This window comes from Dermacentor albipictus, chromosome 5 (genome assembly GCF_038994185.2).
Source record: "Dermacentor albipictus isolate Rhodes 1998 colony chromosome 5, USDA_Dalb.pri_finalv2, whole genome shotgun sequence".
Classification (NCBI taxonomy): Eukaryota; Metazoa; Arthropoda; class Arachnida; order Ixodida; family Ixodidae; genus Dermacentor; species Dermacentor albipictus.
The window spans coordinates 16,105,412-16,131,590 of NC_091825.1; the positions used below are offsets into that span (position 1 = coordinate 16,105,412).

At 49.0% G+C, this 26,179-nt stretch overlaps 1 protein-coding gene and 1 long non-coding RNA gene across 2 annotated transcripts; both read right to left on the bottom strand.

The window, feature by feature from the left end:
* Window positions 1-2,861: 2,861 nt before the first annotated feature.
* On the bottom strand, window positions 2,862-4,313 carry LOC139060403 (uncharacterized; the record flags this gene model as incomplete). The annotated part of the gene is made up of 1 exon (XM_070539498.1): window positions 2,862-4,313. A coding segment is annotated over exon 1 (1,452 nt), but the record flags the coding sequence as incomplete, so codon positions are not given.
* A 3,209-nt stretch (window positions 4,314-7,522) lies between these two features.
* On the bottom strand, window positions 7,523-23,164 carry LOC135906588 (uncharacterized). Its single transcript, XR_010565786.2, has 3 exons — window positions 23,035-23,164; window positions 22,449-22,752; window positions 7,523-7,609 (listed from the first exon to the last, which is right to left on the bottom strand). It is a non-coding gene; the product is annotated as an uncharacterized lncRNA (long non-coding RNA).
* Between the last annotated feature and the right edge of the window lie 3,015 nt (window positions 23,165-26,179).

Below are 26,179 nucleotides of genomic sequence, written 5' to 3' on the forward strand. Positions count from 1 at the left end.
CCGGTCTGCGCCATAAAACATGCATGCAAGTTTGTACCCTGCATTGTTGGGGTCGTATACCGCATACCTCTTTCATGCGGTAGATGGTACGTGGGGCAGACTGGCCGCTGCCTAAATGAACGGCTACGAGAGCACCGAACGCTGGTAGATTCATTAGCGGGGGGCGGCCATTTGGCCATGCACTGTAAGCGATGCGGGTGCGTGCCTGCGTTTGACGCCACGTGTGTGCTTGGTAGGGGAGGCACAAGGTGGGGGCACGAGAGTTGTGAGGCATATCACATTGACAGGGAAGGTGATAACTGTGTCAGCACGGCTTCTCTTGCCTTGTCCAAAAAAAGGAAAAAAAATGTACTTCAGAACAGTCTGCCACATTTTGATTGGAATGAGATTGTACTATTTTAACACTGTGTGCGCATGCACCAAAGAAATGTATATATGTACCTTCGCTCGCAGTAAAAAACCAGTTGATGTTTAGCGCTCGTCCTGTCGTCTTCTCTGTCTTTGTCCCTGCTATTTTGCGCTAGTCTTTTGAATAATGATGACGCACCAACTAGCCCAGCTTTCTGCCTTGATCTAGATAAGTAACCTGTGAACAACCAAATTTACACTTTTCCGCTTTCATCGTTAAGCCGGCTTCCCTCAACCGTGAGAACACCTGTTTGAGGTGCGATACGTGTTGTTCCCAGCTGGCCGAAAAAATTGCTACATCATCCAGATATGGCAAGGCAAACTCGTGCAAGTCTTTTAGGACAATATCCATCAACTTAGAGAAGCTAAACGGGGCATTATTCACCCCGAAGCTGAGTGCGAGAGGGCGAAAAGTGCCTACAGGTGACATAAATGCGGCATAGCGGCTGGCACTTTCTGAAAGGGGAACTTGCCAGTACCCCCGCACGAGATCTATAGTTGAAATGTATTTAGCAGCGCTTTTTCAATTCGTTCCTCAATGTTGGGTATCGGGTACAGCTGATCCCTAGTGATGGCATTTAACTTCCTGTAGTCAACACACGGACGAGGGTCCTTGTTAGGGGTCTCTACCTGTATTAGCGGTGATGTGTAGTCACTCTCAGCGGGCTCAATAACTCCCAACTCTAACATGCGCTGTATCTCTGCCTCCGTAATTTCTCTCGGTCTTGGAGACACCCTGTAAGGCTTTGATCTTACGGGATCGGTTGATGTCAGCTCTATTTCATGCGTTATTAGTTCGGTTCTACCTGGCCGATCGCTGAACCAGTCGATATATTCCCCTAACACTTCTTTTAGGTCCTCTAGCTGTACGGGTCTTAGAGCGTGCTAGCTTACCGAATGTTACTCCTTAAACTTGGTACTAGTGCCATCCTGCTCTTTGATGGTATAGTTAACGACTCCACTCCGCTCTATATACGGCTTCATCAAATTGCAGTGATATATCCTCACCTCCTTCCTGCGACCGGGCATTTTCAGAGCATAGTTAGTATCTGAAAGTTTGTGCAGCACTTTAACGGGTCCGTCCCAGTGAACTTCAAGCTTGTTATTCCTTGAAGGTTTGAGGATCATCACCTGGTCTCCGGCGTTAAACGTATAAAGCCTCGCGTTCTTGTCGTAATAGAATTTGGCATTCTTTTGAGCTACTCCCATGTTTTTTTCGACTAGTTCTTCGGTTGCGCTCAGCCGTTCCAGCATATTTAGCACGTATTCAACCACTGTTGGACTCTCCCCTCTTTCCTCCCACATCTCTCTTAACAGTCTCAGTGGAGAACGGAGTGTCCTCCCATACACTAGTTCTGCTGGCGAGAACCCTGTCGCTTCATGTGGAACCGTTTGCAAAACAAACAAAGTTGCCGGCAGACAGTTCTCCCAGTCATCCTTGTGCTCGTAACAGAGCGCATGCAAAACTCGCTTAAGCACTGAATGCCACCTCTCTACACTGTTTGGCTGAGGGTGATAGACAGAACTGTGTATTAACTTTACCCCGCACTTTTTCAAAAATGTGGAAGTCAGCGCACTCGTGAATACTGACCCTTGATCTGCCTGAATTTCGGCTGGAAACCCAACTCGTGCAAACAGTGTCAAAAGCGCGTCTACTACTTCGGTGGAGCTGAGCTCTTTCGGAGGGATTGCTTATGGAAACTTTGTAGCCGGACACAGCATGGTAAGCAAGTACATGTAACCCGATTTTGTTTTTGGTAGAGGCCCTACCGTGTCTATCACAAGTCGTCTGAAAGGTTCTGGTATTAAGGGCATTACTTTAGGGGAGGTTTCCATGCCTCTCCTGGTTTTCCCGAGCGCTGGCAGGCGTCGCATGATCTTACAGAGTTTTCTACGTTTTTGAAACAACCAGGCCAGTAGTATTCCATAAGCAATCTTTCCTTTGATTTGTTTATGCCTAGGTGGCCGGTCCACCCATTTCCATGACAGAGACTCAAAAGGTCCTCCCTGTACTTAGTAGGTACGACTAACTGATCGAAAATCCTACCCTTTCGACCTCTGTAGTGCCGATACAACAATCCTCCTCTCTCATGTATCGTCACGTTGCGCCTAGCAATGTCTTCTTTAGCTGTGTCACGTAATTTAGCTAAGCTCTCATCATTCTTTTGCTCAGCTGCCAGTGACTCTCTATCCACACGTAAGAGCTGATCAAAGTTCTTTGAGGCCGGTGATAATAACGACCCTGTCTCGCTTGTGAGTGCATCAGCTTGCTCTTCCTGCAGGCTAGAACTCTGACACTCTAGTGCTACGCTCTCATTGAGCTGGTCAGCTGGCAGGCTCTCCTCAACTGTTCTTTTGTCCCTCGGGCCTAGCTCGGATTCGGGTATTGAAGTTATCCCCTTTTCTGCTTCCGCTGGAGGAGCTTGAGCATTTTCAGCCGAAAGCGCCGCGATCTTACGAGCTTGGCCTCGGGTCAATGCCTGTACTATGCCCTCTCCCAGTTTGAGCCCTCTGTCACGCAGTAACTGATTCGAACGATTCGAAAAGATGTAGGGATACTGCAGTGACAAAAATTTGGAAACTGCAGCCTCAGTCTCTAGCTCCCCGAATGCTCCACTGATATTGACTTTCGCCATGGGCAGACACACGCTGTTTTCTTCTACAACCTGTTTTATCCATGCTACTTCTCCGGTGAAGTCATCTACCGTCACGTAAGACAGATGGACAATGTCCATCGTGGCGGCACTGTCTCTTAGCACTCGGCATGGTTTGCCATTAACTCGCAGGTCGTGGAGATAGGGGCTTAAAAGTTCCATATTGTCGTATTTTTCTTCTACGTAGGAAAAAACTACGCTAGGCTTCACGCAGTTTACAGCTATATGTCCCAGTTTGTAGCATTTATAACAGCGGATTTGCATAAAAGTTTCGAATTTTTTTTCCTTTTGTGCGGCTTCCCCGTTAAGTTTCTCCTCGCTCTTCTCTGCGGGCTTTTCCTCCACGTCTACAGGCTCCGATCGTCTGGTCTGCGAACCCCTTTTGAACGGAAATGGTTTCCGTGGTCCATTTCGACCGTCCCAATTTCCGTCCTCGGCGTTCAACTTTCTACGGGTTGCGCACACTTCGGCTAATGCAGCCGCCCTTTCCACAGTGTTTACATTCCCTCTGTCTTGCACCCATAGTTTCACAGCTTGGGGGATGGATTTGTAAAACTGCTCTAGACACATGCATCCAATGATCATGTCTCTGTTGTACGCTTCCGCGCTTTTGAGCCACTCGACTAGGTTGGCCTTTAAGCCGTATGCAAACTCCGGATACCCTTCGCTATCTTTCTCGCCTGTGCTCCTAAACCTTTGCCGAAAAGCTTCGGCTGAAAGGCGGTATTTCTTCAGGAGACTAGCCTTAACATTTGCATAATCATATGCATCCTGTGCACTCAGTCTGGCGATTACTTTCGCCGCCTCACATGGCAACACAGACAGCAACCGCTTTGGCCATGTACTCGCGCCGAAGTTCAACTTTTTGCAAGTCCTTTCAAAATTGCTTAGGAACAAGCCTATGTCAGTCCCGACCTCAAGTGGCTTCAATAGCCTGTCCATGCCGTATGATTGTGCCTCACTTGATCGTCCCAGAGCGCCTTCACTTCCTTGAGACAACTCCAAACGTTTGCTTTCAAGTTCCAGTTGCATTTTTCTTAACTCGCGATCTTTATCACGTTTCTCCCTTTGTTTTCTCTCTCGTTGTTCTCTCTTTTTCAGAAGTTCAAACCCCATTTCAATTTCTTCCGCACTGGCCTGTTCGGAAATTAGCTGCAATAATTCCGATTTTAGGATTTCCTTGCGTACATCTAGGCCCAGTTCCTCACCAACCATCAACAACTCGTGTCTCAGCAGTTTCCTTAACTCCATGATTGCTGTTTTACTGCCTTGATACTGCTCGCAAAATCTAGCTAGGAAAACACAACCTAGCTGACACTCAAGAATCTAGCTTCCCTACTGTTCTAAACTGAACAACCACAACATGAAGCATAGAGAGTCAAAGCAAGAACCATGCACTCACCGCAGACACAGCACCACGTCGCAAAGTCCATCTCACCGCTGTCAGCCAGTTGTTATGATTGGGGGTTCAATCCCATCGCTCGTGATCCGTTGTCAAGATTGGAATCGGGCATGAATTAGAAGGTAGCTGGCCCATGCCGTCGTCCAACTTATCCACGCTGAGGACGTTGATGAAGGGAAGGACTACTTCTCATCGAGAACGAGGCATATAAGTTTATTTACAGTATTTATATCAGTCTAACATGACTGTTTGAGAAAGTACATCAGTCTAACATGACTGCTTGAGAGAGAGCATCCTGAGAAGCCGCACAACAGCAGTTTATAAACACTCGGTCCTTCCCCGATACCCAGGTGATGGAAACGGCCGTCCAAGCACCGTAGGTGAGTTGATCAGGCACCGTAGGGGAGACGAGCACCGTAGAGGATACGAGGCATCTTAGGGGAGACGACCCGGCACCGTAGGGGCATTTATTCCCCGAGCTGCAGCGCGTCCTCCGGCCGCCCATTGTCTGCCGTCTTGGTCGGCGCGTGGGAAGGGGTGTCAGTAGACGTTCCTGCGGCTCAGTAACAATTGTTGGTCCACCGAGCCCGTTTAGTCATAACGGCGACTTCGTCAAACTCGGCTCCAGCGACGGAGAGTCGAGGACGCACTTATTGTTGTTCAGACACAGTCGACTTAGCCACGCCGTGGCTAGAGGTGCGAGGCGACGCTCCAGGAAAGTTGCCGCCACAGGTTCAACTAGCCGGCAAAACTTGCACTGCAGCTGGCCGTTCTTAACACCACACAGTTAGGATACTTAGTTGGCAGCTTTGTGCGTTGTTACGACGCCGTTGCGCGCCTGCGAAGTTCGCCTAATGCGAAGTATTCTCTAAGTCCAGCTGGTTTTGTCTGATCTGGTTGTCTACGTTTAGCAGCAGGATCTCGATGCGTTCTGCCTCTGGTCGAAGAACAGCGAATTCGGGTGGCCAAGCTGAAGGTACGGCAAGCCGGGGTTAACGCAGACGCGATCCTTGCGTGGCATAGTCGCGCCAAGTCGCCGAAAATTGGGAGCTCTAGAGACCACTCCGGCTGCCGCGGGAACGCGTGCCATCGCACGCCGGAGCAGCTGCAACAGGGTGCATCCCGCGCTAGCTTGATTGACCAGTAGCATGCTGTTCGGGTTGAGTGAAGCGAACGTGCTGCGCTTGCGCCTTCGACAAACAAAGTAGTACAGAAGGGTTTGGGTGCGAGCTAGTTGGTAGGGATCATTCATATTTAAAACAGCGCCAAAAAACACGGACAAGGGAGGACACAGGACGAGCGCTGACTGCCAACAACACCTTTATTGTAGCCTGCGCAAATATATAGAATTTGCAACAGGCATAAAGAGAGCGAAAGGAGGGGAGGGGAAGGCGAGTCATCGTCGGTCAACTAGTGCTGCGCATGCGTCAATGACATTAAACAATATAAAAGAAACCATAACATGGTGGACACAGGCCAAACTGCTTAACTTGTAAGGAACTTAAGTTCTTTATCACAAAGTGCAATAGAAGGGGAACTAACACAGGTGGCTTCTAACTTACACATTGAAAATGCCTCAAAGATTTCTCTGGCCAACTGATTGCTGTACCTTTTCAACACACGTGTGAGGTCAAGGAGTGGAGTACAGCCACACTTAGCACAATGAACAGCCAGATTACTGCCAGTCTTAATCTTGACACAGTGAGCATGCTCGCGCAAACATTCATTGATACAGCGTCCTGTTTGCCCTATGTAAGTGCAGCCGCAAGAGGTGGGAATGGAATACACTACATTGGTACTGCAATGTGCAGGCTTGGCGACATGTTGCTTATTGCAAGGTCCAGGTGTTCTCCGGCTTTCGTTTATTTTTTTGCACATCCTTCCCAACTTGTTAGGCGCAGTGAACACGACCTTTATACCAGCCCGGCCTGCGGCTTTCTTGATGCGATGGGACACACTTCAATCGGACACACTTGTTCCTTTTTGTGTTTTCTCTGAGCCATCCGTTTGTTCAGCTCTTCTTGTGCGCGCCTTCTGCAACGCCCGCCTTTTTACGTTCGCCATCAAACGCTCATTCGTGCCTCCGCAAGTAGCCTTGTTGGTAGGCCCTTTCCTGCCAGCTGAGAACCAAGCGCTCATGTTGTGCTGCCTCTTGAGGTCGGAGACCTGGAGGCAGATTAGGCTCCTGAAGGACCTACTTCTACTGGGGTGTTCAAGGAATTCGTCCCCGAGCAGGCTCGCTCAAGACTTCCGCTGACAGCTGAAGGTAGTGTCTGTTCTCACAGAAGCTCTTTGGCGTGCCATTCGTCCCAGAGTTACTGGTAAGCCTCCTGGGCCTCCGCCTGGCCAGCCAGTTGCCAAACTGGGAAAGGTAGTTATTCCGCACCAAGTGGAAAAAGTTTTGAACTTGGGAGCTAAGTTCTGCGTTCCGCCTAAGGTTGACAAAGTCGAAGCGTTGTCACTTGTTATAACGACGGCGAGTAGAGCCGCTTCCCCCGACTACGAAAGAGTGATTCTGGAGTGTGTTGATGCACTTTCTTTGGCATCCTCCGGTGCTAGTCGACCGAAGGTACCAAGCATCATCGAATCGCTGCGGAGTAGTGACTTAAAGTTGCTAGTGTCAGATAAAAAAGGCGGCTTTCACCAATTTCACCTTTCCGCGGAATGCGCACTCAAAGAAAATTTCAAAGTTGCCGATGGGTTCAACCCTTCCAAGACCAAGAAATTCGCCGTAGGCAGATGTGAGGAAGCCGGTCTAGAAACGTTGTCTAAGGCGATCAAGCGCTCCTAAGGAATTTGCCTTTCCGCCTTTTTTACTGTCAAACCTCACAAGATGGGCCACCCCTTCAGAGTCATTGTTTCAGAAGTGGGTACTTGGCAAAAGTGCCTAGGGTCCTACCTTCTGGAAGGTCTCAGGCAGCTTCCAATAAATGACCCGTTTTTAGTACGCAACTCGACAGAGCTAGACCAGTTCCGAAAGGAGTCACTTATCAATAGAGCACAGGCATTCTCGGTAGACATCAAAGACCTATAATATTCCTTACCTCAAGATGACCTCTTCGCCGTCGTGCAGGAAGGCATAGAAATGATAGGTGAAGTCCCGTTCCAGAATGCAGTTGGCACCAGCGTCACCAATTTCCTGGACCTGCAGCAGGTTTACTTAAGATCTACCGTCATCCAGCATAATGAAGAGTTCTATGTGCAAAAGAACGGGATTTGCATAGGCTCTCGTATTGCGCCCATAATGAGTGATCTATTGTTGGCGCACTATGATAGCCTCCTCCAGGAGCAACTCAGCACAATTCCTGTTAAGGTGTTTCCCTACGTCGACGATTTTCTGGTGATCCTATCTGCCCACCCTAATGAAGCCACAACCCTGGTCGACCAAGTGTTTGAAAAATTCAAGTGCATCTATCGAGGTTTGACGTTCACAAGAGAACTGCCGGAAAACGGCAAAATCCGCTTCCTAGACCTTGCACTACACCTCCAGGAAGGGCACACGCGTTGGATGTATGCCCCGCGTTCCAAAAAACACCTTCTCCCCTACACATCCAACCATTCTAAAGTGGTGAAGCGCTCCACCGCCCTAGGGGCCCTTAGAAATGCGGTCGTTCGCTCTTGCCACCACTCGATGTCCAGCAGCCTCTCCACTCAAGTCCAGCGGCTTAAAACAAGTGGCTATCCTGAACAACTGCTGTCATCCTTGACGGAAGTTTTATTGAAAGAGGCTCGTTCCCCCAAGAAACAGCGCGAAGCGGGTGATGCCTTAATCAAGACTTTTGCGATACCGTATATACATGGTGTGTGCCATCGCATCAAGAATGCCGCAGGCCGGGCTGGTATAAAGGTCGTGTTCACTGCGCCTAACAAGTTGGGAAGGAAGTGAAAAAAAAATTAACGAAAGTAGGAAAACACCTGGACCGTGCAATAAGCAACATGTCACCAAGCCTGTACATTGCAGTACCAATGTAGTGTATTCCATTCCCACCTCTTGCGGCTGCACTTATATAGGGCGAACAGGACGCTGTATCAATAAACGTTTGCGCGAGCATGCTCACTGTGTCAAGATTAATACTGGCAGTAATCTGGCTGTTAATTGTGCTAAGTGTGGCTGTACTCCACTCCTTGACCACACACGTGTGTTGAAAAGGTACAGCAATTAGTTGGCCAGAGAAATCTTTGAGGCATTTTCAATGTGTCAGTTAGAAGCCACCTGTGTTAGTTCCCCTTCTATTGCACTTTGTGATAAAGAACTTAAGTTCCTTACAAGTTAAGCAGTTTGGCCTGTGTCCACCATGTTATGGTTTCATTTATATTGTTTAATGTCACTGACGCATGCGCAGCACTAGTTGACCGATGATGACTCGCCTTCCCCTCCCCTTCTTTCACTCTTTTTATGCCTGTTGCAAATTGTATATATTTGCGCAGGCTACAATAAAGGTGTTGTTGGCAGTCAGCGCTCGTCCTGTGTCCTCCCTTGTCCGTGTTTTTTGGCGCTGTTTTAAATAAGAAACAAAGAAGCGCTCGTACACCACGCACTTGTCCGCTAGCGCTGCGGCAACTGATCGCGACGCTGCTGCGGATGACGTTCAAAGCGCAGGGTAAAATTCGAGCGAACCATGCGTCTACGGCATAGCGTATCCGACTTTACCAACCACTGCCATGAGCACATGAAAATTGAATTTAATCACTGTTTCTGCGCATGCGTGAAGAGCCGAGGTTGCGAGAGAGAAATGTGGGAACTTTTGGTGTTTGAGATTTGTCTTCGCCTAGGTACTACGAAGGAGAATGTTGTTTGCTCCGTTTCGTCGCTAGCTGAGCTGGCAGCACAAAATCGACAGAATGTGTGGCTGGCGCGGCGAAGAAGCGGCGTCCATGGTGAGTTTGCTGCGTTTTGTTGCGACGGTAACATAATGTGACACGCTGACGAAGAAGACATTTTAAGCTTGGTCGGAAGAATATTACACTATGGACTTCGCGTGCTGTCTACCATCTCGTCAGCTGTTACAATTGTTGTAAATATTCTGTATATATACTTCTGACTACTTCTAACCCAGTAACATTTTTGGTGGAGCTTGAGGGATCATTACCAAGACGGATTTACGCAGCGGGCGCTCCTTGGCTGCATCTACAGTGCCAGCTGAAGGCGAGGATGCTTCGGGCGCGTCGGCACCCACGCCCACCGTCATTCCAGCACAACCCCGCGGCCCAGGAACCTTCTCTGGCAGCGACGGCACTGATGTTGAAGACTCCCTTCAACTATAGGAGCGGGTGAGTGCCAGCAACCACTGGGACCAGATCATCATGCTCGCTAATTTGATATTTTACCTCGCAGGCACGGCAGGCGTCTGGTTTGAGACCCACGAGGAGGAACCTATTAGCTGGGACATTGGTAAACAGAAGCTCAGGGAGTTGTTTGGCAAGCCTGTTGGACGTCAACGTGCCGTCCAAACAGACCTCGCTTCGAGTGTCCAAACGTGCATTGAATCCTACCTCACATACGCCCGGCCACAAAAGTTTACGGGCCACGAGATCTCGGTAGACTTTCGATTCCCGAGCAGCCCGTAGCAGTCGCGAGTAAAACTGTACAGGACAATGTTATTAGTATATTATAATCGACGCCCGAAACAAAAATACCAGGCTGCGTTGTGAGGTTGCTAAGATATTCAGCTGTTTCTCAGATTTCATGGCCCGTAATATTTTGTGGCTGGGTGTACATCCAGGACGTGCTCCCTCTGTGCCGCAATGTGGAGCAGAAGATGTCCAAACCAGATAAAGTCGCATATGTCACTAAATGTATAGCAGATGATGTCTTCCTTCTTGAACACACCTCCTTATGTTCAAGAATTCTTCCACTGTGAAAGCCGTTACTGCCGAATGCCGGCGGTTTGAAGAAGCCGAGTCGCCGCATTGCACATCTATTTCCTAGTCTTCCCAATACGGCTGCTACGTCCACCTGCAGAGACCTCCGCAGTCCGCCCACGCCGAATTGCTCTGATGATATCGTCCATATCATCCGACGTGAAATAGAAGCCGCATCTCCTGTCCCGATCCCAACCTGCGGCCCGGATAATGGCCAGGCGGCCGTCTGATTGATCCAGTCCGTCGTGCGCCAGAAATTGGCCAACGTTGGCTTCAGCAACGTCTGCTCAGTTATTCGGCCTGACTACACTCCGTCCAGCAATCTCACACGGAACCACCTCCTGAATGCTCATAGGTGGTATCGCAACCTGGCCTACCCGCTCTAGCCGCTCTCCTTCGCCACGTTGCCGCTTCTCCCGATCGCTCCCATCTCGTCAATCACCGTCTCCTAGCTCCTTCCGGCGCACGCTTCCCGAAAACTAACAGGTGGAGCACCTGGAGGTGATGCTGCCAAACCGACCCGACGCAAAAATCCTCCTCTGACCTTGCCCACACATCGGGACCTCATCAAAGTGAACGTGGATGGTGTACCTGTTAGAGCTCTGATTGATACTGGCCCGCACGTATCTGTGATGAATGCTAAGCTTCGGAATCGTCTCAATAAAGTCGTCCTCACTCCTGGCCCGTCGCCTGTGGTCCGAGTCGCCGACGGTGGAGCACCAGCCGTTATTGGCTTGCGTACAGCTCGTGTGAGTGTCACCGGACATCACACTTGTGTTTTATTTTATGTTCTAGAGCACTGGGGGGGGGGGGAGGGGTTGACGACCTATTCCTGGGACTTGACTCTCTGTCTACACATTCCGCTTTTATAGGCTGTTCTGCTGGTGTTGTGCAACTCGCTCTACCTGCTGCTATTGATCCTCGCGATAGTGCGCCGATGCGGGTATGTTCCACAGAGCATATTCACCTCCCTCACCATGCCGTCACCTACATATGTGTTTCACCCGTTCCACCTGTACCAGACGGTGACTACATCGTATACCCTAATCCGGATGTCCTGCTCTCGCATAATGGCGCTTTTACTCACACCCAAGCTCCTACGGGGCTAGGCTGTGACGCCCTACCTATCGCGACCCTACCACGTCTCGCCTATTAAGCGACACATCATTCAACATGAAGTTGACAAGCTGCTTTCTCGTAACATCATTGAACTTTCTTGCAACCCATGGGCATCCCCTGTTGTACTAGTTCAAAACAAATAACAACAGTTGGTGATTTTGCGTGGATTATCGACACCTCAACAAAGTAACAAATAGGGACGTCTATCCGCTGCTACGCATTGACGATGCCCTGGATTGCCTGCACAGAGCACAATATTTCTCCTCCAGCGGCCATTCCTCCCGCTACTGGCAAATTGCCGTCGATGACATAGACCACGAGAAGACGGCTTTTATTACTCCCGGTGGCCTTTATCAGTTCAGAGTGATGCCGTTCGGTTTATGTAATGCCCTGGCCACATGTGAACGAATGACGGACGCCCTCCTACACGGTTTCCAGTGGTTCATCTGGCTCTGTTATCTGAATGACGCGATCGCTTTTTTCTCCGACTTTTGCGGCGCACCTCGAACGCCTATTGACGATCCTATCTATTTTCCGTCAGGCGAGGCTACAACGAAATTCGTCCAAGTGCCACTTCGGTCGTCGTGAAATTTCTGTGCTCGGGAGTCTTGTCGCCCAATCTCCCCGCCCATCCTCGCTTACTTTGATGCGTAAGCTCCAAAAGAAGTCCGTACCGGCGCCAGTCGCCACGGTGACAACAAGGTAACAACAGAAACAACAAGGACGAGAACGTGATATTGCCTACGCCAGCCGCCTTCTTTCCCCTGCTGAGCCCAAGTATTTTTTCACCGAACGCGAGTGTCTGGCTATCGTATGGGCAGTGGGCTAATTGCGCCCCTATATGCATGGCCGGCAATTCACAGTCATCACTTATCACCACGCTCTGTGTTGACTTTCGTCCCTGAAAGATCCTTCAGGGTGCCTTCGCCACTGGACTCTGCGCCTTCAAGAATACAACTATTCAGTTGTGTACAAGACCAGCAGTTTACATCAAGATGCGGACTGCTTGTCGCACCACCCTGACGTTTCTGCGACTGGCATCCCTGTCACCGGTCGCTCACTGACTGCTACGCGATATTGGAGCGGAACAATTCCGGGAGGCCACTAAGAAGCACAGATCCGACTCGCCCACTATCAACATACAACTGGAGGGACACACCATCGTTCCGTCTCAGAGCGTAAAGATATTGGGAATGGTTTTCCAGTCGGCTCGCACCAACGCAATATTAATTCAAAAGCTTAAGAATACAACAGCCCAAGTTACCCACATGATCCGGCGAATAACAACCAAGACAAGAGGCATGGGGGAGGCGGACACGCTTCGGCTTGTCCAAGCTTTCGTCGTGTATCGAATCACTTACGCTATTCCATACGCATTACTCAACGCGAAGGGACTCAGGAAAATCAACACAATGATCAGAAAGGCATATAAGCAGGCGATGGGCCTGCCGATCAGTACGTCCACAGAACGCCTACTTCGACTAGGTGTGCACAACACGGCCGAGGAGCTGATCTAGGCACATTTATCCAGTCAGCGAACAAGGCTGGCGGTTACGGAAACAGGGAGGTCCATCCTCTTACGCCTGGGGCTCTCTGCCCCTCTGAGCCATCCGCCGCCTCAGAGTGTGAACTTACCCCATGCCATCCGGAGCAACATCACCGTACGTCCTCTACCTCGCAATATGCACCCAGTGCACCACGCAGAGCGAAGGGAGGCCCGCGCCCTGGCCATACACAAGCGATACGGGACTTTACCCTCTACAGCCTACACGGACGCTGCTTCTTACCCCAGACGCGCAGCCACAACAACCACTGTAGTCGTCAACAAAGAACATCGCAGCAGCATGTCGCTAACACAAAATCCCCTCCAAGCCGAGGAAGCAGCCATAGCCCTCGAGCTCTCCCAAACAGAGGTTGAAGTCATAGTGACCGACTCCCTACAGGCGTGCCGCAACTTTGCTAGCGGCAGAATTCATACCACTACGCTCCGGATCATCGATCAAAAGCCGCCAACGAGATCAGTCATGATCATCTGGGCGCCAGCTCATCAAGGCATTCCTGGCAACGAGGTCGCCAACCACGTGGCTCGAGATTTGACCCACCGAGCCGACGCCGAGGAATCTGAACCCGAGCGCATGCACCCTCTAGTCTCGTACCAAGACATCACACAACACTACAAGCTAACCCGCAGAACATATGCACCCCCACAAAAGTCACTACCTAGAGAGCAGGAGTGATTCCTCCGAGCTCTACAGGTTAATACATTCCCCCACCCAACCAGAAGTCACCTGATAGCCCCTACACAATTCTCTCCGCAATGCCGCTTCTGCGCAGAGCCCGGGTCCCTCAGGCACATAGTAGGGGGTTGCAGAGCGGCACCATTTAATCCTCCAAACCCTTACCCCACTAACGAGCTTTGGAAGAGAGCCTTGGCTAGCTCCGACCTCGAGGATCAGCAACGGCTGATTGCGAGGGCCCAGGACGCGGCCTGAGCTCAAGGCATTCTGGAATGAGGACGCCTCTCCAAAGCTGCATTCACCGAATAAAAATGTTTATTCTCTCTCTCTCAACGGCTCATTTCAACGACGCCCGATCCCTCCCTTCGTAGGCTTGAACTTTACGACAGCATATTGTACCGCTATAACATGCACCCGGAGGGCTCTGATCGATTCTTTGTTGTGCCTGAGCATCTGCGTAAGACTGTTCTCGCCCAGCCTCATTACGTACTGACTTGTGGTCACCTTTGCGTGCCACAGCATGCCACCGCGTTCGTCCGCGCTTCTTTTGGCTTGGTCTATACCAAGACGTCTGCCATTATATCGCTGCGTTTGACTTTTGTCAACGATGCAAAAAGCCGACCACATTCTCTGCTGGCCGCCTTCAATCACATGACGTACCATCCGAACAACTATTCCGTGTAGGTGTTGAGCGTTTAGGCCGTTTTCCTACGTCTGCTTCCGGGAACATGTTGATTGCTGTAGCAACAGAATACGCCACCCGATATGCAAGCACACGGGAGCTTCCCACAAGCTGTGCAAACTATGTCGCTGACTTCCTCCTACGGAACGTCATCCTTCACCGCGGTGCCCCTCGACAGCTCCTCACCGACCGAGGCTGCTACTTTCTTTCTAAAGTTGTCAATGACATTCGACACTCTTGCGCGACTAAACACAAACTTGCTGCTGCTTATCATCCACGAACAAGCGGTCTAATTGAGCATCTTAACCGAATCATTACCGACATGTTGACCATGTATGTCTCCGCTGACCATCGCGATGGGGACGTTGCGTTGCCATTCGTTACTTTCGCGCATATAGGCCCGTTTATAGTCCGACGTTATCGGCGCGCGGGCAAGCGTCGTTCGCGGTCAGTCACGCTACGTCGGTTGCGCTGCGCCAGCCGAGATGCCATCCCCTCTATACTTCAACGCGCGCGCCGTAGGCTGCTATCTTCGGAGCATGCGCAGAAGGTTCGCCAAGTCGCGCGCCGTCCGCAAAAGCCGTCTGCGGAGTTGTGTTGGCGCCTTTTTCTTCGCGCGCAATGCATTGTGGTGCGAGAGTTCCGCCGACTTCGACGCGCGAATGGCTCCGGAGCCAAATCGGCGCCGGGCCCGTTGGGGCGCGTTGGAAGCCGCCGGTTACGTTAGCTGCGCCGGTGCGCCCGACTATAGAGGTGTCGTTTTCATCGGCGTAACGTAGCGTGCGCGCGCGTGCGTTACGTCGGACTATAAACGGCCCTTAATTCGTCTCGCCATGACAATGCAGGCTTCTCTCCATTTTTCTTCTTGTTTGGCCTCGACCCAACGCTACCTTTCGACACCATTCTGTCTGCTAGTCTGAATTTCTTTTATTCACATACCCTAAGGGCCCTTTAGGGGCATTACATAGGGTGATCATCAAGTGATCATATTGACACGTGTACTTGTCTTTATCGGGCGACAAGTTTTGCCGCCGAACAAATGTTATCGCACAGCGCGGGACGCGCCTGCATGTATCCGAAGTTTCTGGAAAGTTATCGATGCTTCTATCCGCTGTCTGTTGTCGCCGAACGTTGTGTTATCTGATTTCATCGCATGACACGAATGGTGTAGAACATTTTAGAAGGCATGCGGGTCCCAACGTTTAATCTGGAACATTCGATAATTGCTGTATAAAAGCCGACGCGCTTGACCCGCTGATCAGATTTTCGACGATCGCCGACTGTGTTCGCCGCTTTCGTTGTGCTATAAGTGTAGCCTGTTTTGTGGGCACAGGTTCGCCCAATAAAAGCTAGTTTTGTATTCCACCGTACTGCTTCTTTCTTCGCCGTCACTACCACGTGACATCTGGTGGAGGTGCTTTACGTCCATGTACCGGACGCCCCCGACAAGCCGTAATACAAGCCCGGACCGCAAAGACAACACCAGCGCCGTCCCGGAACATCGAGCAAGCCGCCGTCTTCAACAGCTGCCCCCGGAGCACGGACTTCTACCTGAGAAGACCAAGAAGATTGTGGACAAGTCAACCCCAATGGCAGCCCCAGCATCCTCCATCGTGCTGCAGCAGCCCAGGGAACCTCCGACGTTCCGCGGATCAACACTCGAGGACCCGGAAACCTGGCTCGAAACCTTGACGGCGGGCGACGGCGGCGGCGTAGGTCATTGCTTCCGGCTGCGGTGGTTCGGGTTGCACCTCAGGAACTCCAAGGGATCGGTGCACCTCTTCCTTCACGATGTCGGCGATAGAGGCCACTTGAGGCTGCGACGAAGGCAGGACCTTGCGCAGTTCTTCGCGCACAATGGCCCTGATGGTCTCTTGAAGGTCGTCCGAACCTAGTCCTTGGATGGCATACTGCGGCGTGTGCCCCTGGCGGTTATATTGCCGGGTGCGCATCTCCAGAGTTTTCTCGATCGTCGATGCCTCTGCAGAAAACTCAGCCACAGTCTTCGGTGGGTTACGAATAAGTCCGGCGAAAAGGTCTTGCTTGACGCCGCGCATCAGAAAGCGAACTTTTTTCTCCTCCGTCATTTCCGGATCGGCGTGCCGGAAAAGACGGGCCATCTCCTCCGTGAAGATTGCGATCGTCTCGTTTGGCAGCTGCACTCTGGTCTCTAGTAGAGCTTGGGCTCGCTCTTTTCGCACGACGCTTGTAAACGTGTGCAAGAAGCCGCTTCGGAAAAGGTCCCACGTCGTTAAGGTGGCTTCCCCATTCTCGAACCACGTCCTGGCGGCGTCATCCAATGCGAAATAGACATGCCGCAGCTTGTCGTCGCTGTCCCAACTGTTAAACTTAGCGACCCTCTCATACGTTTCGAGCCAGGTTTCCGGGTCCTCGAGTGTTGATCCGCGGAACGTCGGAGGTCCCCAGGGCATTTAAGCGCGGATTATCTTCCTTCACGCTTCAAGACAGTCTACTCGTGAAGAAGAACTTCTCGCCAGTCCGCGCCAATTACCTTCTTGTTGTCCCGTCAGGACTTCGTCCAGAAGTATTGCATGCCCTACATGACGATCCGACCGCTGTACACCTCGGATTTTCCCGGACACTATGGAGGATACAAGAAAAGTATTATTGGCCGCGCCTGACCTCCGACGTCGCCCGTTATGTCAGAACATGCCGAGACTGTCAGCGACGCAAGACACCGCCGACAAGGCCAGCCGGATTACTACAGCCAATCGAGCCTCCTTGCCGACCATTCCAGCAGATCGGGATGGACTTGCTGGGACCCTTTCCGACGTCAACAACCGGAAATAAGTGGATCGTCGTGGCGACAGACTACCTCACCCGCTTCGCTGAAACTAAAGCACTGCCGAAAGGTAGCGCAGCCGAAGTGGCGAAATTCTTTGTCGAAAACATCCTGCTTCGACATGGCGCCCCAGAAGTCCTCATCACCGACAGAGGAACGGTCTTTACAGCAGAGCTCACTCAAGCCATTCTGAAATACAGTCAGACAAGGCACAGGAGGACCACGGCCTACCACCCGCAGACGAATGGTCTTACGGAGCGGCTGAATAAGACCCTCGCCGACATGCTAGCGATGTACGTCGACGTCGAACACAAGACCTGGGATGCCGTCCTGCCGTACGTAACATTCGCTTACAACACGGCGGTGCAAGAAACAACACAGATCACGCCGTTTAAGGTGGTTTACGGCAGGAACCCGACGACGACGCTCGACGCCATGCTGCCCCACGTCACTGACGAAGAGAATGTTGACGTCGCTAGCTATCTCCAGCGCGCCGAAGAAGCCCGACAGCTCGCCCGCCTTCGGATCAAGAACCAACAGAGGACCGACAGCCGACACTACAACCTCCGACGACGCTTTGTTGAGTACCAGCCCGGCGACTGTGTTTGGGTTTGGATACCGATACGCCGACGGGGACTCAGTGAGAAATTACTCCGACGCTATTTCGGACCCTACAAGGTCATCCGACGTATTGGCGCTCTGGACTATGAGGTCGTGCCAGACGGCATATCGCATTCACAGCGACGTCGCGCACGACCTGAAGTGGTCCACGTGGTGCGTCGTAAACCCTTTTACGGACGCTAACGAACTTTCCTTATTTTGTTTTTTTTTATTTGCTATGAGTGCTTACTTATTGTTTTCGATTGTTTGCAGCATCGGGTCGATGCTTTTTAAGAGGGGGGTATTGACACGTGTACTTGTCTTTATCGGGCGACAAGTTTTGCCGCCGAACAATGTTATCGCACAGCGCGGGACGCGCCTGCATGTATCCGAAGTTTCTGGAAAGTTATCGATGCTTCTATCCGCTGTCTGTTGTCGCCGAACGTTGTGTTATCTGATTTCATCGCATGACACGAATGGTGTAGAACATTTCAGAAGGCATGCGGGTCCCAACGTTTAATCTGGAACATTCGATAATTGCTGTATAAAAGCCGACGCGCTTGACCCGCTGATCAGATTTTCGACGATCGCCGACTGTGTTCGCCGCTTTCGTTGTGCTATAAGTGTAGCCTGTTTTGTGGGCACAGGTTCGCCCAATAAAAGCTAGTTTTGTATTCCACCGTACTGCTTCTTTCTTCGCCGTCACTACCACGTGACAATATTGCATAACAGAGTGCAAAATCAGAAAAGCATAATCAAACATGCGCTCAGGAAAGCAGGGAACATATCTGGATAAAAGAAGTGTTTTAAAACATGCACACACGTGGACCACAATGCTCAAGACAGTGTAAAAAAGAATACGCTTCTGATAATCATCTATTGAAAACCAGTATAGAGTAAGCACTTCAGTTTGTTCACAAATGCGTCGTAATTATTTTCGGAAACGATTTCTGCAGGTAGTTTATTCCAATGATAAATCGCAAGGAACAGTGGCGAATGACGCATAAGTTTGATGTGAGCTATCTTGGGTTGCACTTTGAAGCAGGGGTCTAATCGGGGGAAAATGCGATGTACTGGTTTGATGCGAGATTCTGTGAACGGCGCAAGATTGTGATACATCTTGTGAAAGTGACATAACAGGGTGACAAGTCATCGCTTTTCAAGTGAGTTTAAATTTAGAGATGATTTAATATCTGTGATGCTGGAGTAGCGAGCGTATTTCCTTGTGATGAACCTAGAAGCCTCATTTTGAGATGATTCTAGTTTATCGGCAAGATAAGCTTGATGCTCGTTGCACATGAAGCCGGCATATTCTAGTTGTGATTTGACTAAAGTTGTGTGTGCTAAGATATTGGTCGCCTGATTTGCAAAGTAGAAGTTACGTCTAATAAAACCGATGGTTTTGGATGCTTTGGTGGTTATATATTCAATGTGCTTGTGCCATGTCAAATCAGAAGAAATGTGGACAGCTAGGTATTTGATTGCAGGAACTTTTTCAATGGCCACGTTATCGATAGAATACAAGATGGGTTCAGGGACTCTAGCCGTCGTAAATGTTACAAGTTTCGTTTTCGAAACGTTTATTTCCATATGCCACTGTTCGCACCACTTAGAGACTTTGTCAAGATCCGATTGCAAAGCATTAGTGTCATGAACATGAGTGTTATGTCAAATAACACAGTCGTCTGCAAATAGCCTAATTGTAGAAGTGTGGTTGCTGCTTATGTCATTAATGTAAATAAGGGAGAGAATCGGCCCGAGCACCGAGCCTTGAGGAACACCAGACTTTACATGGGTTAGTGCGGAGCAAAATTCACTGGCAGACACAAACTGCTGTCTGTTAGTTAAAAAGTTAACAATGCAGTTCAAGACATTGCTGTTTATGTTTAGATTTCCAAGTTTAAATATAAGACGATTGTGAGCAACATTGTCGAACGCTTTTGTAAAGGCGATGAATACGGTATCAATTCTCTTTAAATGGATTATAGCGTCATGCAGGTCGGCGAGGAGTTCAAATAACTGTGACTCGCTGGAACGGCCACGCAAGAATCCGTGCTGGTTTCCAAGAAAAGTTCTGCTGACTGAGGTACCTCATTAATGCTGATGATATGATGTGTTCCAGACTTTTGCAAGGTATACTCGTTAATGAGATGGCCCTGTAATTTGAAAGTACAGAAGAATCTCCAGATTTAAATATAAGTATAACGCATGCGATTTTCCAAGCGTGAGGCACCATTCCTGTATCAATGGATTGCTGAAAAATTGGGACGAGTATGCTAGCTATCACTGGTTTCGTTAACTTGAGCAGTTTTGGACATATGTCATCGGGTCCGAAGGCTGAATTGCTCGGCAAACGATCAATAGATTCCTCAATGCCTCCCTGCGTAGTTTGGATGTCATTCACGTCCGCGTTTATACTAATAGCATTAAAATCTGTGGAAAGTGGTGTTTCGTTAGTAAACACGGAGCTTAAAAGTAGGTTCAATTCGGTGGCAACCTCAGATGGCTGAATAAAATCACCGTCTTTTACTGTTGTTATATGATTAGATGAAGGAGGCTTAGGATTGACTACTTTCCAGAACTTTTGAGTATTGGTTTTAAGTAAAGTTCATATGTCATGATTAAAACTTTATCATTGGCTCTCTCAATTTCTACTTGGCATATTCTCGACTGCACATAGTAATTATTCCAATTGCCCTGAGATGCCGAGCGTTTTGCCTTAGTGTAAAGGCGCTTTTTCTTCCCGATGCAACGTTTAACGTTGGAACTGAACCATACGCTCTGTGATGACATTGTGAGCGTGATTTTTGGAATGTGTCTTTCTTTTAATTTTTTCAGTTCAGCGCTCAGTAGATTCAAGTTGTCATTTGAACAGCGGCTTGATATTGATTCAAGGAACTGCTTGCTCACTGAACAATGACAGTTCACTAACCAATCCTTCAATATTCACCCGTGCGTGATTGTAAATAGTTTTCCTAGGAATTTCCAGCTTCCTTTTTTTTTGTAATGTATATTCGCAGTGAAGAGCATTGTGGTCCCTGACACATTCCGACTCATGCACTGTCATTTTTTCAGGTTGCGTTGTCAAGACAAAATCTAGGACCCACTCGCCACGTGTCGGAACAGAAACAATCTGTGACAAACTGAACTGAGAAATCAAACAAAGGAATTCTTTACATTCATGTTTCCTTGCAGTGCCTTCGCCTGTGTACATCCACAAATTTATACCTTGGTGGTTGAAGCCGCCGGCAAGAAATATTTCTGAAGTCGGATATTTGTCATGTATAAAACTCAGTGATTCATTCAAGTCCCTGAGAAACTCAGTAGGTGAATCCGGTGGACGGTAGCAAACACCGATGATGCCGATAATAAAATCACGCAGTCACAATGCAAGGCACAAGATTGCCATACATGAAGGGCTGTCTAGCAAGGTGGCTGGAAAATTAGTTTTCACAGCAATTAAAATTCTACCAACACGTGAGGTGCACCTGTCTTTGATAAGCAGAGAAAAGTTACTAAACAAAGTTCGCTATTGTCGATATCAGGGTGCAACGACGTTTCAGTTCCCTGCACTATATCCGCTTCACAGCATTAAATGCGTGCGTTGAGGGTGTCTTGCTTGCCAAACAAACTCCAAAAATTACACACGATGAATGAAAGTTTTTTATCTGCGCCATGTTTTTTGCCTCAGTCTGATCTAGCATCCGCCTCGTGTCCTGGAAGAGGAATAACTTGCCGAACTGCACCATCGAAGGCATATATTTTTTTATTGAAAACAAAATTTATCGAGCAGCAATTTGTACTTTTCATTGTCCGACTGCCGCTCACTGCGTGCAAGATCTCTGAGTTTTTTCCTAATCAGATGAATTCAAGGTGAGCAGTCTTCTTCGATCCATAAACGAGGCGAATTGAAGTCCTTTAATATAAAGGCATTTTTCAAAACAGTGCTCTTATCCTTAGTGTTTAGAAACTTCAGAACAATAGGGCGCACATAATCTGTCTTTTCCGGCCCATTTGGTGAGCGCGTTCGATTTCACCTGTTTGGACACCAATGTTTTCGCCACAAAGTCGCTTACCAGTTTCTCTGTGTCTGTCCATTTCTCTGCTTCCTGTTCACGGATGCCTTTGAAGATGAGATTGTTTCGCCGCATTCGGTTGTTCAAATCATCAACGACTATGCTTGCATGTTCAGCCTGTTTGTTTTCAATAGATTTTAGTTGAGCATGCGATGCTTGAAGTGTGGCATTTATAATGGTGACGTCGTCGTGCAAGTTATTCACGACCTAAAATCTGTCTTCAATTTCGGAAAGCCGCCTTTTGATATCCGTTACGTTCCTTTGAATATCCCTTATCTTACTAGACATGTCTTTGTGGAATTTTTCATTCGGCAGCGCTAGTTCTTGAACGAGAGCAATGTTTTGGTCAGACTTGTCACCAGCGCAAATAAGTAAGTGTGCGACACAGAAAAAGACCACAAGTATTCGCCCTCCCCGACGCCAGCATCCTGTAAATGCACTTGGTTTCATCCACAAGGGTGGATGATTCTCGTTAGATATACTATGCACAACAAAACGACCTATTCTGGCACGGTACGTGTACAAGTCAGTTCCCATACTGGAGCAAAAACACTACTTGAACAAAAACACTATTTGGTCACTAATGTCATATTTTATGCTCTCACCTACAAAACACAGAGCGTACTCTGTGTACTCGGCTGTACTCGGCTGTACACTGTACTCGGCTGCAAATCCCACACGATGATGGCTGCTGTGGCTATTTATAGGTGACTCAGAGGGCGCTCCCGTCGATTACGTGCAGCTTGGTCAGTGGTGACGCCAGTCACTGGAAAGGTGGCTGATCAAGGCACGAGTTCTCTGAATCCGCTGTCGGTGACTCGCTACTATCCTTGTCTGTGGCAAGCTGATCAGCGCGGCAGGCAGTCGCTGGCCGGAAATGTTCTCTAGACCCGGGTGCCTCGAGTTTGCCTACAAAACACAGAGCGTTCCGTCAGCACACAGCACACGGCTGCAAATCCTTGGTTGCGCATTTTTACATCTCAGTACGGCGGTGAAGCCATACTCAAAGCACAAGAAACGCGCCATATTGCCTGACATCGACTTGCGGAGTCGCAGGACAATGAGCGGCGCTTATACGACGCCAGCCATCGCGGCGTCCATTACACACCGGGTGCCCTCGTTCTCCTTTGGTCACCGTCGCGACGCGTTGGCCTCTCGGAGAAGCTACTTTCACGCTACTGGGGCCCTTACCGTGTCTAGCGTCAGGTAACTGACGTCACGTACGAAGTCGCAACTCTTGAGCCAACCGTGGCTCAGCATCTCTCCGACGTGGTCCACGTGGCGCGTCTTAAGTCGTATCACTCGCCCGCCTCCTAACCAGTACTCAGCCGCTGCTTCATCGTCTTCGTCAGCGTGTCAGCCGGTGACACGCTGACGAAGACGTTTTAAGTTTTGTCAGAAGAAGACGACGCTCTGGATATCGCGAGCTGCCTACCATCTTGTCAGCTGCTATAATTATTGTAAATAGTATCCTGTATACTCTTCTCACTGCTTGAACTCCGTAACAATATTTAATTATAATTGCCGCAGGGGGATACGTTCCGAAGTGAGCTATCTTCTCTGATGACTAAGGTCAAAGCATTACATTGTGCTGATGCATTGTTCATTAGTGTCGTTTTGCATAACACACACTTCAGGAGACTCGCGTGGGAACGGAAACAGAGTTCAACTGTTTGTATTTAAAAGAAACAAAACTGAACGTCGCTGGGTCCTTTATAAGCCTTAGATCATTGTGGCAGCTGTAGAGCAACATTGGCAAAGCATTACGCTGCTCCGATGTTTTGCAAAGCACTTCGATGAATTGAAACATTTCGTATCCTGTACGCTAGAGTACGAAAAATGGACGTCATCATGCAATATTTCATAGCCTTACATAGACCCTTGTGATAGCGGTGACTACGTGGTCCAGATTCGTAGTAATTCTGAGGCGCGTGAGCGCTTCTATGTGTAATTAAGGAACACGTACCTAATTGCCGTTACAGTCCTGTATACAGGGCGTACTAGGTAGTCGAGACAAGCGCTGAAATCGCTGCAACTGCGTCCGACATATCTGTGAAGGCATGTGAGTACTTTTATTGGGCGTCTCTGTGTTTGTACAGTGACAGGAGACGTGATGGCGAGCGCCGCAAGCATCGCGCGTGAGAGTAGCCCCTTTATTTTGTTGGTATGCTTCATCGCAACAAGGCGCGTATGCTACACTGCGTAACTTTTCTGCGTTGCGGCGAAGCTGACAGTAGAGAACCGGCATGATACAGCAGCGCTTGAGCCTTCTTCTCAGTGACTACATATACAAAACACATACACGTTCAAGATTCTTTCATAGATTTTTGCACCTCTTTATTGAATGAAAAGGATAACGTACGCCTAAAGCCTTAAAAGAATGACAACCATTCCACTCTGGGAAGATGGAATGGCAGCGAAAGCACTTTGCTTTTCGTTTGAGAACATTGAATGACGTCAGCTTTTGCTGCCATTCCATCTTCACAGGGCGAAATGGTTGTCATTTGTCTGAAGTGCGTGATGATGGGACATGATATGTTTGAATGGATGATTTAGCAAAGACAATGGTTGATGTTCGATCGAGACTGTTTATTTTGTCAGGCTAGTCACGATTGCTCTATGACAACTGTGATGTACACTCAGTGGTTCGACTGCCGCCCTAGAGAGGTTCTTGGCAAGGATCAAATTAGTGCACGTCCGGTGATGTGTGGTAGGTATCATGGGTTTAGAGTAAAATTGCAGGCCAAACTCTTCCAACATGCACTGCATGAACCAATTCTTCTCTGGCTTAGAAATGTCCACGGGATCCACGGTGCAGTCTGGCGTACCTCTACCGCGTTAAGTTACGGTACGCGTATCCGTTCGTGGTCGAGTACGGGGCACAACACCTTTCAGTAGAGATTCCTTGTACGTCCCGAACACTTTGCACTTGGCCACGTCGCCGGGAACGTCTCGGAACATACACATGTATGTATACATACATACAAACAACTTTGGAGTTCTGAAATAAAGTTGCCATATTGCAGTTTTACAAGCTTTCCTCTGGTATTTTAGTTTTGTGAATCGGGAATATCTGGCAGAATGCATGTGTATCCCAGTTTGTCCTCCATCAGATTTAATAGTAAATTTCACCTCGAGATAGCCAACACGCTTCCAGAACCACAGTATACTACACGTGGTTCAGTCCAAGTGAGCATTGAGAATTCAACTATATGAGAAACCTAACTCATTCTTCGGCTCGCTTTTGTTAGTAGTGCATTCTCCAGCAGCTAGGGCACCTGTTTCTGTGCATATGTATCCCCATGCGCTGACAAATGCTCACAGTTGGCACAAATGATTGGTGCGTCACAGACTAGTACAAGGAAAAGGACATGATGGCAGTTGCTTCCTTTCATGCCATATAGCACTGTGCCTGGCAGTCATGAGATATTCCCAATATGTGAAGGCACTTTGCTAAAGCAGTGAAAATGGCATGCCGGTGCTTGGATTTAGTCCCTCCTGACATCGAAGTCAGGCCATCCCTTTCCGCACCAATAAACGGGCGGCCACAGTCTCTCTCCCTACTATATCAAGTGTAATAATTGCCGCGACATAACGTTTCTAGTATTCATTCCTGTCGAAAAGTGAATTTCTTCACATCTTAGAATAAGCCTAGCCCTTTACTTTGATATTGCGGGTCACTGTATGAAGCAAAAGTTCTTGAGCCGAAACAAAATTATCGCACAAACGTTTATCGCCAAAACAGGCAATGCAGTGTACTTGGTTTTCACAATGCTCAACACCATTGCTGGTATGGTTGCACTAAAACATGAACAAACTGAACGTCACATCCAAGCGAGAAAATGGCTTGCACATCAATTTCGAGTCTCATGCTATTTGAAATCTTGGGACACTTTATGTATAGGATGGCTGATGGCATCCCATTCATAATATCACCTTTGTAGTGGCAGCAATGGTGCTATATATGGATACAGGAAGAGCAGCTTTTGTTGAAATGTGGTGCTTTACATGCACCTATCCCAACACACAGATGTTTTGGTGCGTCGCCTGTGTCGACATGAAACCACTACAACTGGTGAGGAATGTGCACGCACATGGCACTGGCCTCGTCCCTTTGGGAAGCTATTATTTTGCACAATGTAGTCAAATTGAAGGGCTTTAAGGCAATGTCCGTGCTGAAGTTTTTATTCACCTTTCACCTGGTGTTGTTAACAGGAATGTCGTCTCCTGGTAAGCCAGACGCCTGTGAATGTTTCAAGGCCCCCCAGTGCCGGGAAACCTTTCATAATCTTCAGAATAAAACTGCACAAAGGTGCTTTCTGGTTTGCACACATAA